General features: G+C 52.5%; 2 protein-coding genes across 3 annotated transcripts; both read left to right on the forward strand.

Moving 5' to 3' along the window:
- The first annotated feature begins 53 nt into the window (after nucleotides 1-53).
- LOC136153537 (melanoma-associated antigen 8-like) lies at nucleotides 54-10,535 on the forward strand. Of its 2 annotated transcripts, XM_065915469.1 has the most exons (4): nucleotides 54-2,192; nucleotides 3,268-3,363; nucleotides 8,889-8,981; nucleotides 9,325-10,535. In XM_065915469.1, exon 4 carries the CDS (start codon nucleotides 9,351-9,353, stop codon nucleotides 9,894-9,896), a length of 546 nt encoding a protein of 181 aa, XP_065771541.1. In that variant the 5' UTR covers nucleotides 54-2,192; nucleotides 3,268-3,363; nucleotides 8,889-8,981; nucleotides 9,325-9,350; the 3' UTR covers nucleotides 9,897-10,535. The 2 variants fall into 2 exon arrangements, with proteins under 2 accessions (XP_065771541.1, XP_065771542.1); XM_065915470.1 differs by lacking the exon at nucleotides 3,268-3,363.
- Nucleotides 10,536-14,125: 3,590 nt separating this feature from the next.
- LOC136154659 (melanoma-associated antigen 8-like) lies at nucleotides 14,126-15,837 on the forward strand. Its single transcript, XM_065916853.1, has 5 exons — nucleotides 14,126-14,140; nucleotides 14,415-14,483; nucleotides 14,599-14,690; nucleotides 14,826-14,854; nucleotides 14,987-15,837. Exons 1-5 carry the CDS (start codon nucleotides 14,126-14,128, stop codon nucleotides 15,835-15,837), a joined length of 1,056 nt encoding a protein of 351 aa, XP_065772925.1.
- Nucleotides 15,838-20,815: the final 4,978 nt, after the last annotated feature.

The raw sequence follows: 20,815 nt of genomic DNA on the forward strand, positions 1-20,815 counted from the left end.
AATCTCGAGCTGCCACGGCCAGCTGATGGGAGCAGGGGTGGGTGAGCATCTCTCAGGAGTATGCAAGGGCAGCCAGGACATACAAAGAGGAAAGGGCGGGCCCAGGGATTCAACCATTGGCAGGGAGTGCCCTGCCACAGTCCTGACAGCTGAGGACACAACCAAGAGTGTTTGCAGGGTCCCAGACAGTCTAAAATGGAACTTGGCTTTTCAGGGGTCCGAGGCATCCCCAGGTCATGTGGGAGGGCACTGAGTCTGTGGGAAAACTGGACAATTCTATCTAGCTCACCCGAGCTGTGTCTAGAGACATTTAACTCAGGTGGTGTTTCAGCCCCCAGTTTGCAAGAATCGACAAGGAAGCCCACCCCTCAGTGGTGATGGGAAGCTTCCATCATGGAACCTAGGTCCACCGGGAGATCAGTGCTTACGCGCCTTAGATGCAGACTTGCTGTGAGACACAGCATGCTTCGCCGTAACCACATGGCAGACTTAAGTGTCAGGAACCTCACCACCTCCTGTACCTCCCCTGAGTCTGCAGGATCCCGTGAAGCAGGTGCCCCTAGGATTATCTGTGTGGGGAAGCAAAGGCTCAGAGTGGGTAAGCCAGGCAGCTGGGGATCAGCAGGGCAACCGTGCCCACCTTGGCATCTCCTCACCCGAGCCTCTCTCTCACCCACTGAGCCAGGCTCCTGGGCCGGATGGCTGAGACCTGAAGGTCAGAGGCATTTCTGATTCTTGAAATCTCGAGAAGATCTTCAACCCCAGGAGTAGAGTTGAGGGGGGCGGGTATTAGTGGGGTGGGCTGCCCTGCATGGACGCTTCTTTGATGCTAGAGCACCAGGCCGTAGAGCAGGATGGCAGCTCTCACAGCCTGGACACAGAGCCGGACGGAGTTCCCATGGACGGCAGTCACAGGAAAGAGAGCCACACTGTTTGCGAAGGCCCAGGGTAACCACCCCCTCCCATGTGCCTGGGACCATGGTATGCAGAGCAAGGGCGGTCTGGGGTAGACATGGACAGGCTGCAGAGCCCAGAGAACGGCAACCTGTCCTCCTTCTGTGTCCCTGGGACCTCGTCCATAACCTCTACATCCCCCACTCTGGGGCTCCTGCAGACTGACAGCAGGGCCCAGAGAGGGTCTGTGTGGGGGACTGGCTGCCCAGCCAGTGACAGTGCACAGAGGGCCAGGTGGCTGTACCCTTGACTGTGGACCCCCACCCTGGACATGGCTGTGCTTGAGCACAAGGGTGCCATGCCGAACCCTCAAGGCATGTATGAACACAGAGGAGGGGCTGACTTTGAGGGTCACACGTCTGTCAGTGCACATCTGCCCAGCCCTGGGGCTCCAGGACCAGAAGGCCATGCCCGGTTTGCATGAGTGCTCAGCCTGGGACTTCACGCCCATGCACAAGTGTCATGGGGCCCACTGCCATGACGAGTGTGGACCGGGAGACCGATATGCTGACCAGCATGGGTGCAGCCAGCCATTTATTAAGTCACTTAATAACTGCCTTGTGATGTCAGCCCTGAGGAAGCAGAGGCCTTTGATGAGGGGCCAAGCACCCTTGTGAGTCTGGACTGCTCCTGGCCATTACACTGTCCCATTTCCAGGAAGGAGGGACATACCACCCTCCATGTTGCTGTGGACAAGGAAGGTGCCATGATGGACGGGGTGCCCAGCTTCTGGGGGGCTCCCTTTCTTCCAAACACAGGGCCTCCAGCCCTCGGCTCAGGGAGCTGCAACCCTCCCCGCGGACCTTTCGGTTGTCCTGGCTCAGCCTGTGCCCATGGACCACCGCAGCTTCAGGCTGATGCTGGAAGACAGCACTTTCCAGGCTTTGAGGGAAGAGCCTTTGTTCAAGAGGCTGCACACCAAGTGTGCTGCCCTGCCTGGGGGAGAGGGCAGCCTCCTCTCCCTCCCCTTTCCCAGGAAGAGGTGGACCATCGTCAACAGTCACCGCTTTATGTCCTTCTGGTGGGAGGAAGATGGCACTTGTGTAGGCATCAATGAGGAGCTCTTCGAGAACACGGAGAGGGTGGACTCAAATAAGTTATTTGAGACAGACTGCATGAAGACCTTCATCTGCCAGCTTAGCCTGTATGGATTCAGCAAAGCGCACCAGGATGTGCTCACCTCCCTCTGCCTGACCACCCTGCTCATGGAGGAGCTGCCTGTCTGTGTCCTGAGCAAGGTAAGGGTGGGGGAGTACCTGCTGGGCCCTGGGGGCGGGGTGGGTGCCAACCTCAGGGCCGCCGGGGACCGTGGCCGGCCCGCAGGGAAAGCTGTGTGTAAAGACAGAACTGGGGACCAGCATGACTGCCGGAACTGCCAGTGCTGTGTGCTGTTTTGGGGAGTTGTGAGGGGGAGATCCTAAGCGTTCTCAGCACAAAGAAGTCACTGCCCCTCCTCTCTTTCTCTGGTGGGGATGTCTGTGTGAGATGACGGAGGTGAGCTGAATGCACAGTAGGGATCAGGTCAGGATACCCGGGGGCCAGGTATCACGGTACCGCTGACCCATGGGCCCTTAGATCGCAGTCACATCGGGGAAAGAGATGACACTGCTCAAATGCTGGACCTGCCTGTCCTCCAGCCAGGGCACAAATGGGCCCAAGGCAGAGGCAGGTGGGGGGAGGGGTTTGTGTGCCCCCATGACTCCCTCACAGCTCAGACCTGAAAGAACCCACCTGTAAGGCGGGAGACCTGGAGTCGATCCCTGGGTTGGGAAGATCTCCTGGAGGAGGGCATAGCAACCCACTCCAGTATTCTTTCTGAGAGAATCCCCATGGACAGAGAAGCCTGGTAGGCTATTGTCCATGGGGTCACAAAGAGTCAGACACGACTGAGTGACTAAGCACATGACTCCCGTAGCTGTGGAGAAGAAGTTTAGTGCAGGGAAGCACAGGTCCTTTGCTGGGAAGTGTCTTGGTCAGCCGAGGAAGTGCAGGCCAGGGGTCAACACCTGCATAGAAAACAGAGAAGCTTCTGCAGTCTGCCTGCTGCAAATGCCAAGTCCCCTCTCAGTACCTTGTATGGATACTCTTGGGCCACTCTGAGTCATTTTCCAAGGGCAAGAGGCGATGGTGAGTTAGTGAGTCTTGAGGATGGGCAAGCTGGGGCACTGCCTCCTGTGGGACAGGTTCCCGCTTTCACCATGAGGCCTGGGGATGGCTGGGTGAGGGCACCCAGGGGCCTAGCTGGGAGAGTACTGGTTTCAGTAAGCCTTTTGAGACTTGGATTTTGCTATTTTCTCTTTTGGTGAACCCCAGTTACAGTTCTGCTGCAGTTTCCTGTTTAAGAGAGAGAGCCCACACCTCCTGCGGAAGATGAAGAGGAGAGTGGGCGTTTAGTCTGCTTCTCGGCAGGTGAGGGGCAGTCGGCAGCCCTGGGCATCCCTCCTGCGCCCAGCACCGTGCAGCCACAGGACGGCCTGTCACCTTGCCCTGAGGTTGCCCAGGGGACCGCGAGCCACCTGAAACTTGTCCCTGCCACTGGCCTGACCAGGACCCATGTCACCCCTGCTGCTGGTCTGGGGACAGCAGCCCCACTCCCCTTGATGGGTCCTGACACCTGGCAACCCAAGGGCCTGCAGGTTCCAGTCTCTCTAGTCCCTGTCCTGACAGGTGGCCCTGCCCATTGAGAGCCCAAGGCTCTGCTTCACCTGGTCTCCTGCCCAGATGGCTCCTCCCGTGATGGTGGTGGGCCCCACCACTGTGCCCACCCAGATCTTCAGCCTGCCCCCTGGGCAGCTCCCAGTGGCCATGCTGGTGCCTCTGTGCACCACCTGGATGTCTGTCGTGGCTGCCGGACCAGACCCCAAGCTGACCTTGACTGCTCAGGCCCAGAACCCCTTCTACTACTGCTCAGGCAGCCCCTCTTTCCCATAATCTCCAGCCATTCTTTCCTGTAATCCCCACCCCCCTCAGGTGTGCCCCCAGAGGACCCCAAATATGTGCCCTATTCAGACAGATAAGAGGCTGCCCTGTGGTCAGAACACTGCAGGGCAATAAAGAGCCTAAAAACAAGAGGGATTTCCCACCCAGCACACGTCTTCAGCGCCTCCATGCTGGGCCTGGCTGAGCATTTGAGTCCCCTCAGGCAGTTGCTTGCTCGGGAAGGCAAGACAGATGACCGCTCACCCCTGGCACAATGCAGGCACCTCATACACACCCAGGGAAACTGCTCAGATGCCCTACACCTGATCATTGAAAAGACCCATCAAGGGCTGGACAAGAGTCTGACTAAGTGGCTTCATGGGCACAGGGACACTGTCCAGCAGGCTCCTCACTTGACAGATGAGAAGTTAGGCCTCCCCTTATCGGGAATCCCAAAAGGGCCCTTACTGTCCTAATATGCACAGGGCTGGAGCCTGTGGTCCCTGTCCTGGGCCTGCGGGTATTCAGTTTGGGGACTCGCTGGTGTCTGGACAGCAGGCCTGAGGATTTGCTTCATAGCAAGTTCTGTATCAGGTGACATTTTCTTGTTTCTCTTCTTTTCCTTTTTCAGCTGAGCACTCCGAGGGTGTCACACCTCAGCACCCTCTGATCACTGGGGTGTCCAGTTTATAACACACTTTCTCTTAAAAGAGTGTTTGTCCTGAGGAGCATAGCAAAGAGCCCTCCAGGGTCGTGCTGCAGAGACAAGGGCTCCGAGGTCAGGAGAGGGGAGAGCGCGCACACCAGTCCACCAGAAACGAAAGGCTGGGTCTCCCTTGTTGGCAGTCTGGTGCAGGCAGAGGAGGCCCCTGAGAAAGGACATGGGGCGGTGCAGGCCAGGCCTCTGTCAGCCCCAGCACTGAGCTGCCATGACGCCCGACCAAGCTGCTCAATTCCAAGCCAAAATGCAGCCCCTTATGAAGGTTTGCTGCCTGGGGAACGCCTTAACTTTTCAGAAGATTTCATTTGTTTTTTTGTTTTGACTTCCGTATGCCTCTTGACCTGGAATCACACACAGATGCTGCTATTTAAAAACCACGTTCCCAGAAACCTCAGCATGTGTGGCACCTGCTTACCTGTAAATCTATGGAGAAAGTGGAGATGGGCAGATTGCAATCTCAAGTCATCTGCTTGTCACAAAAGGCACCTTTTATTTACAAAGTCAAGGCTTCCTGACATCAAAAGACCCATGTGGTACTTCACTCCCACTGCTCAGTCCTTGGTAGCTTTTGACTGATGTCTGCAGAGTGAAGTGGCTAAGCACGTGTCCTGGTTCAGGCTGAGGCAGCAGCCTAAGGTCACACAGGAGTGTAGGGAGGGAGCGTGGACTTGATGGGCTGGCCCTGGACAGTCAAATTGTCTCGAGCCCCAGGCGTGCCTAGGTCACCAGAGGAGAGTCCAGGCGGCTCCAGCAGCACAGGGTTAGTTCTGTCCCCAGGGCTGCACAGGCAACAGTGTCTAGGACAGTGGAAATTTAATTCAGCCAGACAGGGTGTCTCAGAGAGGGGGCCTGCCTCACAAGTGCTCTAACTAAGTAAGGGTGATCCTGGAGGCCCAAACGGGCAGACCCCGGGGAGCCGGTGATCCATGGCCAACTCACTTCCCACCAGCACTGCCAGAGCCTCCCTCGGCCCAGTGCTCATCTTGGGTCCTCAGTGACTCTTTCGTCCCCTGGGCTCCCTTGCTCTGTCGTTTCACAAAGGGAGATGCCATGGCCAAACAGGAATGAGGTGGGGAGGCTGGAAGAGTCTGATTACTGGATGACAGAAACAAGGCTTAGCCTGTGAGGAGCAAAGCTGGCGCTGGTCTGGAGTACCAGCTGTCTGCAGGAGGAACTGCCTGGGACTCTGTAGCAACTGTCATGAGGAAAGGCCCTGGGATGAATCGAGCTACAAACCAGCAGGGGAGGCTGATGAGATACCATGGCCTGGGTCTTGTCCACACCCAACCCACAAGCAAGGCCTGTGACCGGGCAGCAAAGTGCTTGGCCATCCACTGACCTGTGGAAAGGGAGAGAAGGTCCCCATCTCCAAGGTCTGAGGTCTTGGCCAGGGGGCCCCTTAAGGCCCCGTGAAAACCCCCAGATGACGAGCTCTGTACATTCCCATCCTCAGGAAATCTGGGGACTCCCAAGCCTCGCTCAGGCAGCACCTCTGGCCTCCGAGGGGGGCTGGGGCAGCCAGGCCATCATGGAGGCTGGGCTGGACTGCAGTGAGGCTGAGTTCCTGGCCCTGAGGGGCCCCAGGAGCAAGGCAGGCCAGTCACCCACCCTCCTCCCAAATGTCTCTCCTTTCTGGGGAAAAAGGCCAGTGGGGACTTAGAACCCATGACTCACAAGTTCTTGGCCCCCGAGAGCCCCTCTGGCCACTCTGCATAAGAAGGGCCCGTGGTGGGGGGTGGGCATCAGTGCAGACCAGTGGGGAGAGAGCCACCAGGAGACGACCCTGGGGATACTCCAGAGAGGAGGAGTGTGAAGTCTCTATGAGCGGCCAAAGGCCATCTCCAGGTTGTTGAGTTCTTGCTAACTCACCTGCCACTCCTCACCCTCTTCAGCTAAAACATCATTTATACAAAAGTTTCCAAAGTCTGGTGATGCTGAGGGGCCCCCACGGGAAGATGAGTGGTTCCCTGTGCTCCCCCAAGGTCATGGGTGCAGCAGGCCACCATCTAGCATCTGTGCTAGGACTGCGGCCTTCTCTCAAGGGTTAAGGAGGCCCCCACCTGAGTGAGGATGTGGGTGTGCAGTCACCCTGGAACAGAGGGTCCCATAGAACACAACTCCACACCTACTGGGACTCCTGGGAGCCTGGTCTGGGCTGTCAGGCTGAGACACCACCCCCCCTCACTTCCTCAGTGAACTTGGGGATTCAGGGGCTTGGTCTTTGGGGTGCAGTCTCAGGTGGGCAGAGGGAGGTGCCCACAACCTGTGAAGACTCAAGGTGAGGACCAGAGGAGACTGAGGGTCCCCAGGGCATGCATGTGCAGCCCTCCCAACAGCCCTGGGGGACCATGCGTCGTGGCGTCCAGATGTGACGTCACTGATCCTGACGGGAGGGGAGAAGTGAGGGCCTGGGTCAGGTGCCTGTGTTCAGATCAGCAGAGTGAAGGGGCCCGGCTGTGCTAGGAGTCAAGGTAGAACCCTGAGGGGGGCTCTGGGACCCCAGGACATCCAGGTTGTCACTGCTCTCAGCCCTGGGAGACCCCGGCAGTGTTGGGGTAATGAGCCCCCTACTCCTGCTTGCCTCTCAGGGGTCCTGGCTGGGGGCCTGGTTCTAAAGGGAGCAATGTCGGGATGAGAGGGTGGTACCCAGACCTGCTGAGAGTCAAAGTGAAGAGCAGGAGGAGGGTTGAGGAATGCAGGGGGCATCATCTCAGCTCTGGGAAGCCCTGGGTTTGGAGTCCTGATATCGTGTCCGCAGATTCCCCCTGGGGGTCTCAGGGCAGTGATGGCCTGGTGTGAGGGCCCTGTCTCCGGTCAACAGAAGGGGCATCCCCAGACCTGCCAGGGCTCAAGATGAGGACCTTGAGGGAGAACACAAGGAACCCCACAGGTCCTGGCACCTGTAGTCATCCCTGGGTGACTCTGGTGGGGGCATGAACTCAGGGTCTCAGGGACATTGGAGACTTGATACAAGGGGCAAGGACTGAGAGTTTGGAGGGGAGATTCTTAGGTTCTGAAGGAGTTTAGGTGAGGTCCCTGAGTAAGGTCTGAGGGTACCCAAACCCCAATCAGAGGAGACTTAAGTTGGTGCCTGCTGTTGGTCCTTGGCATCCCTGGGGTAGGATGAATGCAACAGACATGGTCAGACTTCATGACATAAGGGTCTCAGACTAGGAAAATGATATGGAGGAGGACTTCCTGATATCTGGGTCTCGCATAGACTGAGACCTCACACATCGGGTGGGGACTCAGGAGGGCAACTTCCCAGGTCCTGTGGGGTGTCAAGTTGAGGACCGTGAGGAGGGACTAGGGGACCATGGACCCCAATCGGAGGAGACATCAGAGAAGCCCATCTCTGTTGTCAGTCCAGGACGACAGTGGAGTAGAATGAATGAAACAGGCGTGGTCTGACTTCCTGACATCCACGTCCTGGAGAGACTGGGGCCCTGGTATAGAGGGCGAGGCTTCAGTTGGGGAGAACGAGAATCCAGGTCCTGCCCGAAGGCAAGTTGAGGTGCCTGAAGGAGGACTGAGTGGACCCTGAGGGAGGATTGACGGAACCCTACAGATCCCTGCCCCTGAAGTTGGCCATGGGAGCCCTTGGGGTAAGAAGAGGACACTAGGCCTGTCTGCCTTCCTCACATGTGGGTCTCAGAGAGACTGGGGACCTCGTGAAAGAAGCGGGGTCTCAAAATGGTGGACGGGACAATGCCCGGTCCTGCCTGGAGTCCAGGCTCCATGCAAAGAAGAACTGAGGTGGTTAAACCCCAACAGGGAGGGATCTTGGCCCTTGTGGGGACTCTTGGAGTGCCCAGAGCAGAGTGAGCAGTTTCTTGACCTCTGGCTTAGGGACCTCAGGACCTGAGGTGATCAGGAGGAAGGCTGAGGTTTCAGGTCCACAGAGGGTGGACTCCCCAGACTCCGAGGGAGGACTGAGCAGATGCCCACCCCTGTGGTCAGTGCTGGGAGGCCAGGCAGGACATGAGGAGGAGCTGGGAACTGAGCATCTCCCTAGCCTAGGACCTGCAGGAGGCCCTGGGCAGGTGTGGCGGCATGTGGGGCCCCTCAGCGCTTTCTGTTCAGACTCACGTCTTGTTCTGAGTTTCCATGAAGGCCACCAGAGGGAAGCGACCAGGTCATGCCAGGGGAAAGGTGAACACTAAAAGTGAGCCCTGAGGGGACCACCCACCACACAACTGGGGGACTTCAAAGAGTCCACCCCTTGTACTGTCATGGAAGGCTCAGGGATGTGCTACAGGATACCCCTGAGGTGTACCCTCCATGTCTCTCACAGGGGATCCAGGAACCAGGAGGTGAAAGCAGAGGTCTAAGGACCGTGTCCAGAGGACAGAGAACAGAGGAGGTCCAGGCAGTGCCAGGAGTCAAGGTGAGGAGGGTGCCCTGAGTGTGCACCAGGGGCTCCCCATCCCAGAACAGAGGGGATCCCACAAGGGTCTAATCTCCACACCTTGTCAGCCCTGGAAATCTTGGGCTGTGCTGACTGCACCTTGGGGAGCCACCTCACTTCCTCCTTCAAGTAGCCAGGGAACTGGCCACCCCAGAGGCATGATCCTGTGAGGTCTGAGAGCACCCATCAAGAGGAGACCTGTACATGGCCTGTGTCAGACTACCCAGGATGTGGTTCTCAGCAGAGGCCCCTCTCATTCTCTCTCTCCCCCAGGCCCATGGTCCCCATCTGTCCTCCTGCCTTATTCCTGTCTGTGCTTCAGTCCCAGGCCTTGCACTTGGGATTGACATGCGTGAGCTGAGCAAGCCTAAGGAAGACCTTCAGGAGCCAGGCGAGGCCCACGACCTGGAGGAGGAGCAACTCTTGGGGGCTGAGGCGGGGGAGGCTGCATCCGCCTCGGCCTCCTCCCTGCCAGTCTCCTGCTCCACCCTTGCAGAGGCCTTGTCCCAGGAAGCTCTGAATGAGATGCCAGTTAACCTGATGAAGTTCCTGCTCTTCAAGTATCAGGCCAAGGAGCTGACCTCTGAGGCAGAAATGCTGAAGAAGGACCTCAGGGATAACCAGAAGCACTTCCCGGTGGTCTTCAGCCAAGCCTCAGAGTGCCTTCAGCTGGTCTGTGGTTTTGAGGTGAAGGAGGTGGACCCCATGGAGCACATCTACATCATGGTCTCCACCCTGGGATTCACCTGCGATGCAATGCTGAGCAGTGGGCAGGGCTTGCCTAAGGCCAGTCTCCTGGTGCTTGTCCTCAGCCTGATTATGCGGAATGGAGACCGCACCCCTATGGAGGAGGTCTGGGGAACACTCAGCAGATTGGATGTGTGTCGGGAGTGAGCACTGTGTCTTTGGGGAGCACAGGACACTGCTGACCCATGTGTGGGTGCAGGAGGGGTACCTGGAGTACCGGCAGATGCCTGACAGTGACCCTCATCGATATGAGTTCCTGTGGGGGTCCCTGGGCCTATGCAGAGACCAACAAGTAGGAAGTCACAGAGTATCTGCTCAGAGTCAGCCAAAGGTTTTCCAGGGCCGTCCCACCCCTGTCTGCAAAGGCTGTGAGCGAGGAGAAGAGGAACCCTGACCCAGAGAAGCCGCCAAACTGATCCTTCCCTCTGTGATTGAAGAGAGAGTGGTCAGCCTTCTCAGTAGTGATGGCCTGGGCCACTTGGGGGAACCCGGTGTATAACATCTTTGTGTTCCTTTTCTCTATGATGATGTGGAAATTTATCTCTTTTTTTATGAGTTTTTCAAATGTGTTTTTTCAGCTTAAGCCTTAATAAACTTCAGTATCTAACTTGGTGAATGACATTGATCACACATGTATTTGTACTTAACCAGTTTAAGGACCAGAGTTTTGCTGTTTTGTAAAAGAGATTGTGAACTCTCCCGTTTTATTTTCTGACCCTGAGCAAGATAACATGGAATTGGAATTAACAACTATTTTGGATATGTGAACTTACTAGCAGTATATAGTTGGTGGAAGAATTGGAAAAAAAAAAAAATGATTGTTTGAATTCTTGATTCTTACAGGTTTTGTCTGTCCTTCTCTACAGCTAATCCATATCTGTTTACTTGGATTTTGCCAGGTTATTAAGAGAGCAGGAGAAAATAGAAAGATTAATAAGCCCCCTTCTCACTGGCTCATTTATTCCACAGAACTTCATGGAGCCTCTGCTCTGTGGAAGGCCCTGTGTTAGCAGTGAGGACACTAGGAGAAGCAGGACACCCCCACACCCAGAGCGATGGTCTAGGAGCCACAGTCACACAAGGAAGGTGGAGAGACATCCCCTAGTTCCACAGAACAAGGCAATATGGGGCAGGGAAGTGGGACTCAAGGAGGAGCACTCTAGTGTTGGTGCCTGAGCCAGGGTAGTTTGGGGCCTTGGGAAGCTGGGTTCCTTCTGTGGGAGATGATGGTAATGAACCTGAGTGGTGGCAGCAGTCAGACTGTAGATGGGGTCTTATGAATGAGAGGAAAGTCTGGAATTGGACATGCACATTAGAAGTTCATCTTCTCTCCAATAAATCTCCTGGGTCTGAAAAAGAAAATGCACTTTGGTCAGAACAGGTAGACACCTGGTTTTTCTGCCTGAGTCTAAATACACTTGAAAGTTTCCAAATGGGAAATGAGTGAATTTTGTTTGGTGCACAGTCTATTCAATTTCAGGGCATATAGTTGAAGACATTTCGATTACCACAATCAGTCTTCTGGTAAGATATTAATGGGGTTCTTCTTTGAAACTGGCAGTTGGACACTTCAACTGTTGGGTCAGCTTTCCTAGGTAGTCAGACCCCAAAGCCATAAAAACTGCACTGAACTTGAATTCACATACCTCAGAATCCTCCTTGGAGGTGAAGGCTGGTGCATTGTGCTTATCCTTGCTGGATTTTGTAAAGAAAACTCCCACTGTCCTTTTTCTCCCACTGTCACTTATCTGATACCTGCCCCCCATGAAGGTCATGGCTGTTGGGGAGCCTATGGGCACCTGTGCAGGTGCTCAGGCAAGTTCTATCCTGTGAAGGTAGCCAAGTCTCTCAGGCTACACTCCCTGTCATCAGGAGGGAGGGCCACATATTCACTCTGCTGAGACTGTGGGTGGGTATCACTGCAGAGGGAAGGGCAGAAAGAGAACTGGAGGGAGTGGAGGTGGAGACCCCCTCCCTGACATTTACAAGAGCCTTGGAAACTAAATCAGATCTTGCATTTGAAAGTGCTGATACAGAGTAGTGATACAGAAACAGCTGAAGATTCAAGGCATCTTTGGCTTTCTCAGAAACTCAACACAAGAAGGGAATTGTCTTTATCATAAGCTATATCTACCGGCTCCTATCAGTTGAGCACCGAGTACACTGCAGGGCAGGGGAGAAGCTCCAGGTCCTTGTTCACATCTCTTCTCCCTCTGCTTTCTGGAAGTTGCCTGCAGGGAACATGTGATTCTTATGTAAACCTACAACAATTTGGAAATAAATACATGATTAATTCACTGATTTTAATACAAAGATAGAAAAAATGGTCCATCTAAATAACAATAGCATGTTGTTTGGGGCAAAAGCAACCCATTGGTGTTGATGTCTGGGGTGGGATGGAAAGGTATTTTGGATGCAGGTGGTGCCACATCCATGGGGCTGAGCTCCCAAGAAGCAGGAAAGGCTCCTGCCTGACTGATGGAAGATCTGTCCAGGTGCAATCCATTCAGAGTCAAAGGTGAGGACCTGGGCTCCTCCCAGTGGCACAGTCAGAAGGTGGGTGTTTTTAGGAGAACTACTCTCTTCCTAGAGCCCTCCAGGACAGTTGTGATGTAGACAGGGTGAAAGAGGAAGGATCATTTTGGATTCTTGGCACTGCAGATGATATCTTGGGGGTGTACAGCCAGATGGACTGAGGAGGGTGGAGAGCCCTGGGAGCGAGGGGCAAGGATGCAGCCTAGGATTCTGGAGCTGAGGTTCAAGCCAGAACCACATGAGGACCACACAGTCTTCACCCTCTGCCCTCCTTCTGGGGTCCATCCTTCTCTCCATTTCCCTTCATCATGTGGCAGGTCCGGGTCAGGAAAAGAGGAGACACGTGGATGGGGAACTGGTGCCTGAACCTCTATGGAGAGGAACACAAAGTGCCAGGTGGGAACCATGGCTCATAGGTCACTAGGACTGTTATGATATCTCCTGGGGGAAGATATCTCCTTTTGAGAAGAAGAGCATGTCCTGTCACCACATGAGGCTGGGTATTGTGAACTCACATGTGCTTAGAGTGCCCCAGGCCTGCTACCTTAATATAATGCGAAGTCAAATGTAAATAGTTAGAAGTGGCTAATGGCTAGATAGTTGTGCTTCACAGGGGCCCAGAAGCACAACTTCCCCTGTGGGTCACTGGGAGTGGTGGTAGGTGGGATCACTGTTCCCTCTGGTTCCAGGGCCATGTATCTTACTTAGTGGGGGAACTAATGATGACAGATGTGGAGTTTGTCCAGTCCCTGGAGGGTGAAACCCCAGCACCACGGGCTCTCATATCCCAGTGTGCACCTCACATGTGCTTCGTAGAGGCCATTCCTCTGCTCCAGGAGACAAGCAGCTCTAGAAGCTGTGGTCTCAGAGCAATGAGGGATTTGGTGTGAGGGTCCAGCCTTGGGTCAAGTCAGGGACATCCTGTACCTTGCAGAGCTCAAGATGAGGATCCTGAGGAGGACACAAGGACCCCATGGATCCCACCCCTGCTGTCATCCCTAGGCATCCCTTATGGTGGCATGAGCACTTGGCAGCATGTCCCTAACTTTGGCATTACTGTCTCTGACAGGTTGGGGACCTGATATAAGGGGCAGGCCTTAGAAGGAGAAGGGGAGGATAGTAGGTTCTGAAGAAGTCTGGGTGAGGACCCTGAGGAAGGACTGAGGGGATCCTGGACCCCATCACAGAGTGGGCTCAGGGAGCACATAGGGTGGGATGAGCACATGCCGCATTTCCTGACATCCAGGTCTCAGAGAGACTGGGGAACTCCTATAGGTGGCGGGGCTTCAGGTGGGCAGAGAGGAGAATTCCAGGTCCTGTGGGGTAACAAGTTGAGGTCCCTGAGGGGGGACTAGGGGGCCCTTGACCTCAGAGAAAGCTGTCTCTGTTGTCGGTCCTTGGCGGCCGTGACGTAGGACGAGAACAACAGGCATGGTCTGACTTCCTGACATCCGGGTCTCAGAGAGCGGTATAAGGGGCGGGGCCTCAGCTGGGGAGAGGAGAGACTCTGAAGCTCTACTCGGAGACAAGGTAAGACCCTGAGGGAGGACTGAGGGGACCCCCAGGGAGGACTGCTGGAGCCCCACAGATCCCTGCCCCTGTCATCAGCCCTGGGAGACCCTGGGGTGAGAAGAGCACACTGCGCCTGTCCTGACTTTCTGAGTTCCGGGTCTCAGCGAGACGGGGGACCTGGTGTGAGGAGCCGGGCCTCAAACTGGGGGAGGACAGAGCCCCGGTCCTACCGGGAGTCAAGGTGAGGACCCTGAGGGAGGAGTGAGGGGAGCCAGACCCCAGAACAGAGGGGACCCAGGTAGTCCCCAGGCAGGACGACCTCGTGCCACATGACTGGGAACCGGGTGAGAGCGGTGGGGCCTCAAAATGGAGGACGAGCCAGTTCCGGGTCTTGCTTGGAATCCAGACTCCAGGCAAGGAACGACTGAGGCAGAGGGTGGAGGCTTCAGGTCCACAAATGGTGGACTACCCGGACAGAGCTGAACCCACTCTTGTGGTCAGTGCTGGAAGTCCAGGCTGCACGTGAGGTGAGGACCGAGCATCTCTCCAGCCTAGAACCCGCGGGAATGCCTGGTCAGGTGCAGCCTTATGTGGAGCCCCTTTGTGCTTTCCCTTCAGACTCGGGTCTTGTTCTGGGTAACTCTGCAGGCCCCCAAAGGGCAGGGTACAGGCTGCGGCTGGGGAAAGGTGGGCACTACAAGGGAGCTACAAGAGAATCATTTCCCCCACAACTGGGGGGACCTCAGAGCCCAGGCCTGTGCCACAATCTACCCCTGAGTTGCCCCCTCCATTTTTTTTACAGGGGCTCCAGGAACCAGGAGGCAAAGGCAAAGGTCTTAGGCCTGTGTCCAGAGTTCAAGAGCAGAGAAAATCCAGACAGTACCAGAAGTCAAGGTGAGGAGGGTGCCCTGAATGAGCACCAGGGGCTCCCCATCCCAGAACAGAGGGGACCCCACAAAGCCCTAATCCCCCCACTGTGTCAGCCCCAGCACCTTAGGCTGTGCTGGCTGCCCTTCCCTCTTCAGGCAGGGGTCAGGCCACCCAGGACGAGGGCCCTTGTGAGGCCCTAGAGCACCCCTCCAGAGGAGACCTGTAAGTGGCCTATGTTGACCACCCAGGGTATATCTCTCATCTGAGGCCCATGGTCCCCAATGTCCCCTGCCTCACTCCTGTCTGTGGTTTGATCCCAGGTATCGTGCTCGTGGTCGAGATGAGTGAGCTGAGCAAGCCCAAGGAAGATCTTCAGGAGCCAGACGAGGCCCAGGGCCCGGAGGAGGCGCAGCTCTTGGGGGCTGAGGGGGGGGAGGCCACATCCCTCTCAGCCTCCTCCCCCCCAGTCTCCTTGTCAGCCCCTGTGGAGGCCTTGCCCCAGGAAGCTCTGAATAAAATGGTGGCTGACATGGTGAAGTTCCTGCTCCGCAAGTATCGAGCCAAGGAGCCAACCTCCTACACCGAATTGCTGAATACGGTCCTCAGGGATAATCATGACCACTACCCGGTGGTCTTCTGCCAAGCGATTGAGTGCATTCTGCTGGTGTTTGGTGTGGATGTGAAGGAGGTAGACCCCAGGAAGCACATCTACATCACGGTCCCCAACCTGGGCCTCACCTGTGATGCAGGGCAGAGAGGTGGGCAGGGTCTGCCCAAGGCTGGCCTCCTGGTCGTGGTCCTCAGCCTGATCCTCCAGAATAGCGATCACATCCCTGAGGAGGAGATCTGGGAAGCACTCAACAAGATGGGGCTGTATGTTGGGAGGGAGCACTCCCTCTTTGGCGAGCCCAGGGAGCTGCTAACCAAAGTGTGGGTGCGAGAGGGTTACCTGAAGTACCGGCAGGTATCTGACAGTGACCCTGCTCGCTACGAGTACCTGTGGGGTCCCCGGGCCTTTCTGGAGACCAGCAAGGAGAAATTCATGGAGTATCTACTCAGGGTCAGCCGAAGGGCTTTTATTTCCTTCCCACTCCCTTCTGCAGAGGCTGTGAAGGAGGAGGAAGAGGGGGCCCTGAGCCAGAGCAGCAGCCAGGCTGATCTTTCCCTCTGATTGAAGAGGGGGTGGTGAGCCTTCTCAGTAGTGAGGGCCTGGACCACTTGGGGGAACCCAGTGTGTAGCATCTTTGTGTTCCTTTTCTCTCTGATGACATGGAGATTCATCTCTGTTTTCTTTAGGAATTTTTCAAATGTCTATTTCAGCTTAAGGCTTAGTAAACTTCAGTATCTAACTTTGTGAATGCCATTGATCACACATGTATTTGTACTTAACTAGTTTAAGGACAAGAGTTTTGCTGGTTTTTAAGAGATTTGGAACTCTCCCATTTTATTTTGTGACCCTGAACATGGTAACATGATACTGGATTTATAACTATTGGAAATGTGAACTTGCTTAGCAGTAATGTACTTGGTGAAAGAATTAGAAAATAAAATGCTATTATAGCGAAATATTGTTTATTGTACTTTTTCTGTCATTTTATACAGCTAAGTTATCTCAGTTTATTTGGATTTTCCCAGGTTATTATTTAAGAAACTAGGAGAAAATTAATCCGACTAAATAAGGCCCTGCTCCCTGGGTCATTTATTCCACAGAACTTCACAGAGCCTGTGCTCTGTGACTGGCCTTGTTAGCAGTAGGGACACTAGGAGAAGCAGGACACTCCCACACCTGGAGTGATGATCTCAGAACTGCAGTCACATGAGGAAAGTGGAGAGACATCCCCTAGTCCCACAGAACAAGGCAACATGTGGCGGGGCGGTGGGGTTCCAGGAGGATCCCTTGAGTGTCGGTGCCTGAGCCAGGGTGGTCTGGGGCTTTGGGAAGCTGGGTTCCTTCTGTGGGAGGTGATCGTGATGAGGCTGGGTGGTGGCAGCAACCAGACCTCTCGACGGTGTCTTAAGGGTGAGAAGAAAATTTGAAATGGGACATGTCCATTAGAAGTTCCTCTTTACTTGGAGATGAATCTTCTGGGTCCAAAAGAGAAAGTGCAGTTTGATCAAGTAGACACCTGGTTTTTCTGCCTTAGAGTAAATACACTCGAAAGGTTCCAAATGAGACATGAGTGAATTTGGGTTGGCACACAGTCTTCTCAGTCTTGGGGTACATAGTTGAAGACATTTCAGTTACCACTCTCAGTTTCCCTGTAGGATTTTAATGGGGATCTTCAATTTTTTGTCTAGGTTTATCTAAGTAGATCGTAACCTTTAATGTGGCTATTGGTCATTTCACATGCGTTTTTGTTTTTTTTCAACATATGGTCCAGAGCAATTTCATTGTCTAAACATACAACAATTACAACAAAAGATCTTTAAAAATAAGATTGTTATCACCTGCTGCTGGCAGATTTTGCTTTTAAAATGGCTGATGGCATTCTAAGTCTGGCACAGCTCAGAAAACTCACGTTCTTAACAATACAAGGACTTGTCTGAAATCACACCATAGCATCACCTAGTTATTTCCATAGTTACTTTATTTTGTTTGTGCCAGAAGTCTTCTTGGAGGAGGTCGCCATTAACCCCACGATAGGGCTGCCAGGTGTGCGATTTTTAAACTGGAGAGCAATTACACCAAAGAAGTTCTGGCACTGTTGAGAAAACTCTAAGCCCCACAACAAACTTCCCAACCTGGGAATCTGACAAAGGGATTGAGAATCTCCAGGGAAACTGACTTTGAAGATCAGTGGGATTTGATTATAGAACTTCCTCCCACAGGACTGGGGAAACAGAGACTCTCAGGGGGCAGAAACAAAACCTTGTGTGCACCAGGACCTAGGGAAAAGGAGCAGTGAACCCACAAGAGACTGACCAGACTTCCCTGTGAGTGATCGGGAGCCTCCGGTGGAGGCCTGGGTCAACAGTGACCCGCCGTGGGGTTAGGGCCACTGACAGCAGCAGCCCTGGGAGGCGCAGCATGCTGGCATAAGTCCTCTTGAAGGAGGTTGCCATTATCCCAATCATAGTTCTGTCCCAGGTCAAACTGCAGGGAGGGAACATAGCCCCACTTATTAGCAGAAAATTGGATTAAAGATTTACTGAGCATGGCGAGCATTGCCCACCAAAACAAGACCCAGTTTTCCCCACAGCCAGTCCCATACATCAGGAAGCTTGCACAAGCCTCTTAACCTCATCCATCAGAGGGCAGAGAGAATGAAAACCACAATCACGGAAAACTAACCAAACTGATCACATGCTTTGTGTAACTTAATGAAACTATGTGCCATGCCACATAGGATCACCCAAGATGAATGGGTCATGGTGGAGAGTTCTGACAAAATATGGTCCACTGGAGAAGGGAATGCAAAATCACTTCAGCATCCATGCCCTGAGAACTCCATGAACAGTATGAAAAGGCAAAAAGATATGACACTGAAAGATGAACTCCCCGGGTTGGTAAGTGCCCAATATGCTTCTGGAAAATAGTGGAGAAATAGCTCCAGAAAGAATGAAGGGGCTGAGCCAAAGCAGAAACACCAGGCAGAGTGGAAGTGTCTGGTGGTGAAAATAAAGTTTGATGCTGTAAAGAACAATATTGTACAGGAACCTGGAATGTTAGGTCCATTCCATAATTGTGAGAAGTGTTATTCCTTGGTTGAAATTTTGTTTGTTGCTCTGATTGAACTTGAGTAATAGAGGAAAATTTATATTTAAGGCCAAGGTGAGAGCTGGCATTATTAACTGATAAGGTGAGGGGATCTTATAATATTAATAGTGGCCTGAACATGGCTATAATTTTTTTTTCATTTGAGATAGATTTCCCAAGAGTCTCCAAAGCCTTGGAGAGGAGAAACCCACCAAAGTAACCCAGAAGTGCTAGACACAAATAACTGATACAAACTCAATAATTGGATTGATTTTTAAAACTAGCATATGGTCATGCCTATGATAAAAAAACATTCGATTCACTTGCAAAGGTCCAAGAAGTCAAAAAAACAGTATGAAGACTCATACAAAGCAGGTCGAGGATCTTGGGTAAGTTGTCTACTTCTGGATGTCATCATTTTTTTTCTCATGTGAGTGTAGTTTTTCCTCTGAGCATTGTTTTAAGGTGATTTTGAGATCAGCAGTCCTCTCTACAGGCCAATCCATACCAGGGAACCTTTGTGAGTGGAAATTAATTGAAGAGTTAATTCCCTTTGGTTATACTGTGCATGAGCTTGTTAACAGCATCTTAAGTTAAGAGGAACCTGATAAGGCTCCATCTGTCCAGGTCGGTGATAGTCTTTTGTGTTTTTTTGTTTGTTTGTTTGTTTGTTATTTATTTTTAGTCTTTTGAATTATGCCTTTTTCAGAATCCTCTGGTTACAGGTCATGGGGCATCTGATCTTTAACCAAAAATAGATTAATGTGTTAAGTTTTAGGAACAAATTTAGAGTGTCCTTAAAAGCTCAATTACACTTTTTAGCAATGTAACACAACAGCAAGGAACTAACTGGGAAGTGAGTCTTGATAAACACAGACCTTAATTAGCAAAGCTAGAATTTAATATCTAGTGAAACAAAAAATTTTTCTTCATTGTGAGGGCACTAACCTCAAAATCAGGGAATACTTTACACCATCAAATAAAAATGAGTTTTCTCAGGTGGCTAGGAAAAGCCAAGCGGCTGTCTTGGATTTCCCATAGACCTGACTGGCTGATTTAAACAATAGTTATTCACTTAGCCACAATAACAATGGAAGATTTCAAAGGCAGTTCAATATCTTAAGAAAACTTGTTGCTGCTGTTGTTGTTGTTCCATCGCCAAGTCGTGTCTGACTCTTTGTGACACCATGGGCTGTAGCACGCCAGGCCTCCCTGTCCCTCACCATCTCCTGGAGTTTGCCCAAATGCATGTCCATTGAATTAGTGATGCCATCCAACCATCTCATCCTTTGTTGCCCTCTTATCCTTCTGCCTTCTATCTTTCCCAGCATTAAGGTCTTTTCCAAGAAGTCAGCTCTTCGCATCAGGTGGACAAAATATTGGAGCTTCAGCTTCAGCATCAGTCCTTCCAAAGAGTATTCAGAGTTGATTTCTTCTAGGATTGACTGGTTTGATCTCCTTGCAGTCCAAGACACTCTCAAGAATCTTCTCCATCACCACAGTTTGAAAGCATCAATTCCTTGTTGCTCTGTCTTCTTTATGGTCCAACTCTCACATTCACACCTGACTATCGGAAAGACCATAGCTTTGATTATATGGGCCATTGTCAGTCAATTGATGTCTTTGCTTTTTAATACACTGTCTAGGTTTGTCATAACTTTCCTTCCAAGAAGCAGTCATCTTCTAATTTCATTGCTGCAGTCACCATCCCAGTGATTTTAGAGCCCAAGAAGAGGAAATTTGTCACTGCTTCCACCTTTTTGCCTTTTATTTGCTTGAAGTGATGGGACTGGTCGCCATGATATTAGTTTTTTTTTTTCTAATTTTGAGTTTTAAGCCCACTTTTTCACTGTCCTCTTTCACCTTCATCAAGAGACTCTTTAGTTCCTCTTCACATTCTGGCATTAGAGTGGTATCATCTGCAAAACTGAGGTTGTTGGTATTTCTCCCAGCAATCTTGAATCCAGCTTGTAACTCATCCAGCCTGGAATTTCCTATGATGTTCTCTGCATATAATTTAAATGAACAGGCTGAAAATACACAACCTTGTGGGACTCATTTCTCAATTTTGAATCAGTCAGTTGATCATTATAAGGTTCTAATTGTTGCTTCTTGACGTGCATACAGGTTTCTCAGGAGACACGTAAGATGGTCTGATATTCCTATCTTCTTAAGAGTTTTCCACAGTTTGTTATGATCCACGTATTTGGGATTCTCTGATAGCTTAGCTGGTAAAGAATCCACCTGCAATGGAGGAAACCCCAGTTCGATTCCTGGGTTGGGAAGATCCGTGGAGAAGGGAAAGACTACCCACTCCAGTATTCTGGCCTGGAGAATTCCATGGACTGTATAGTCCATGGGATTGTAAAGAGTCAGACACGACTTGGTGACTTTCACTTCACACAGTCAAAGGCTTTAGTGTATTCAGTAAAACAGAGGTAGATGTCCTTCG

The sequence above is a fragment of the Muntiacus reevesi genome, chromosome X (assembly GCF_963930625.1).
Source record: "Muntiacus reevesi chromosome X, mMunRee1.1, whole genome shotgun sequence".
Classification (NCBI taxonomy): Eukaryota; Metazoa; Chordata; class Mammalia; order Artiodactyla; family Cervidae; genus Muntiacus; species Muntiacus reevesi.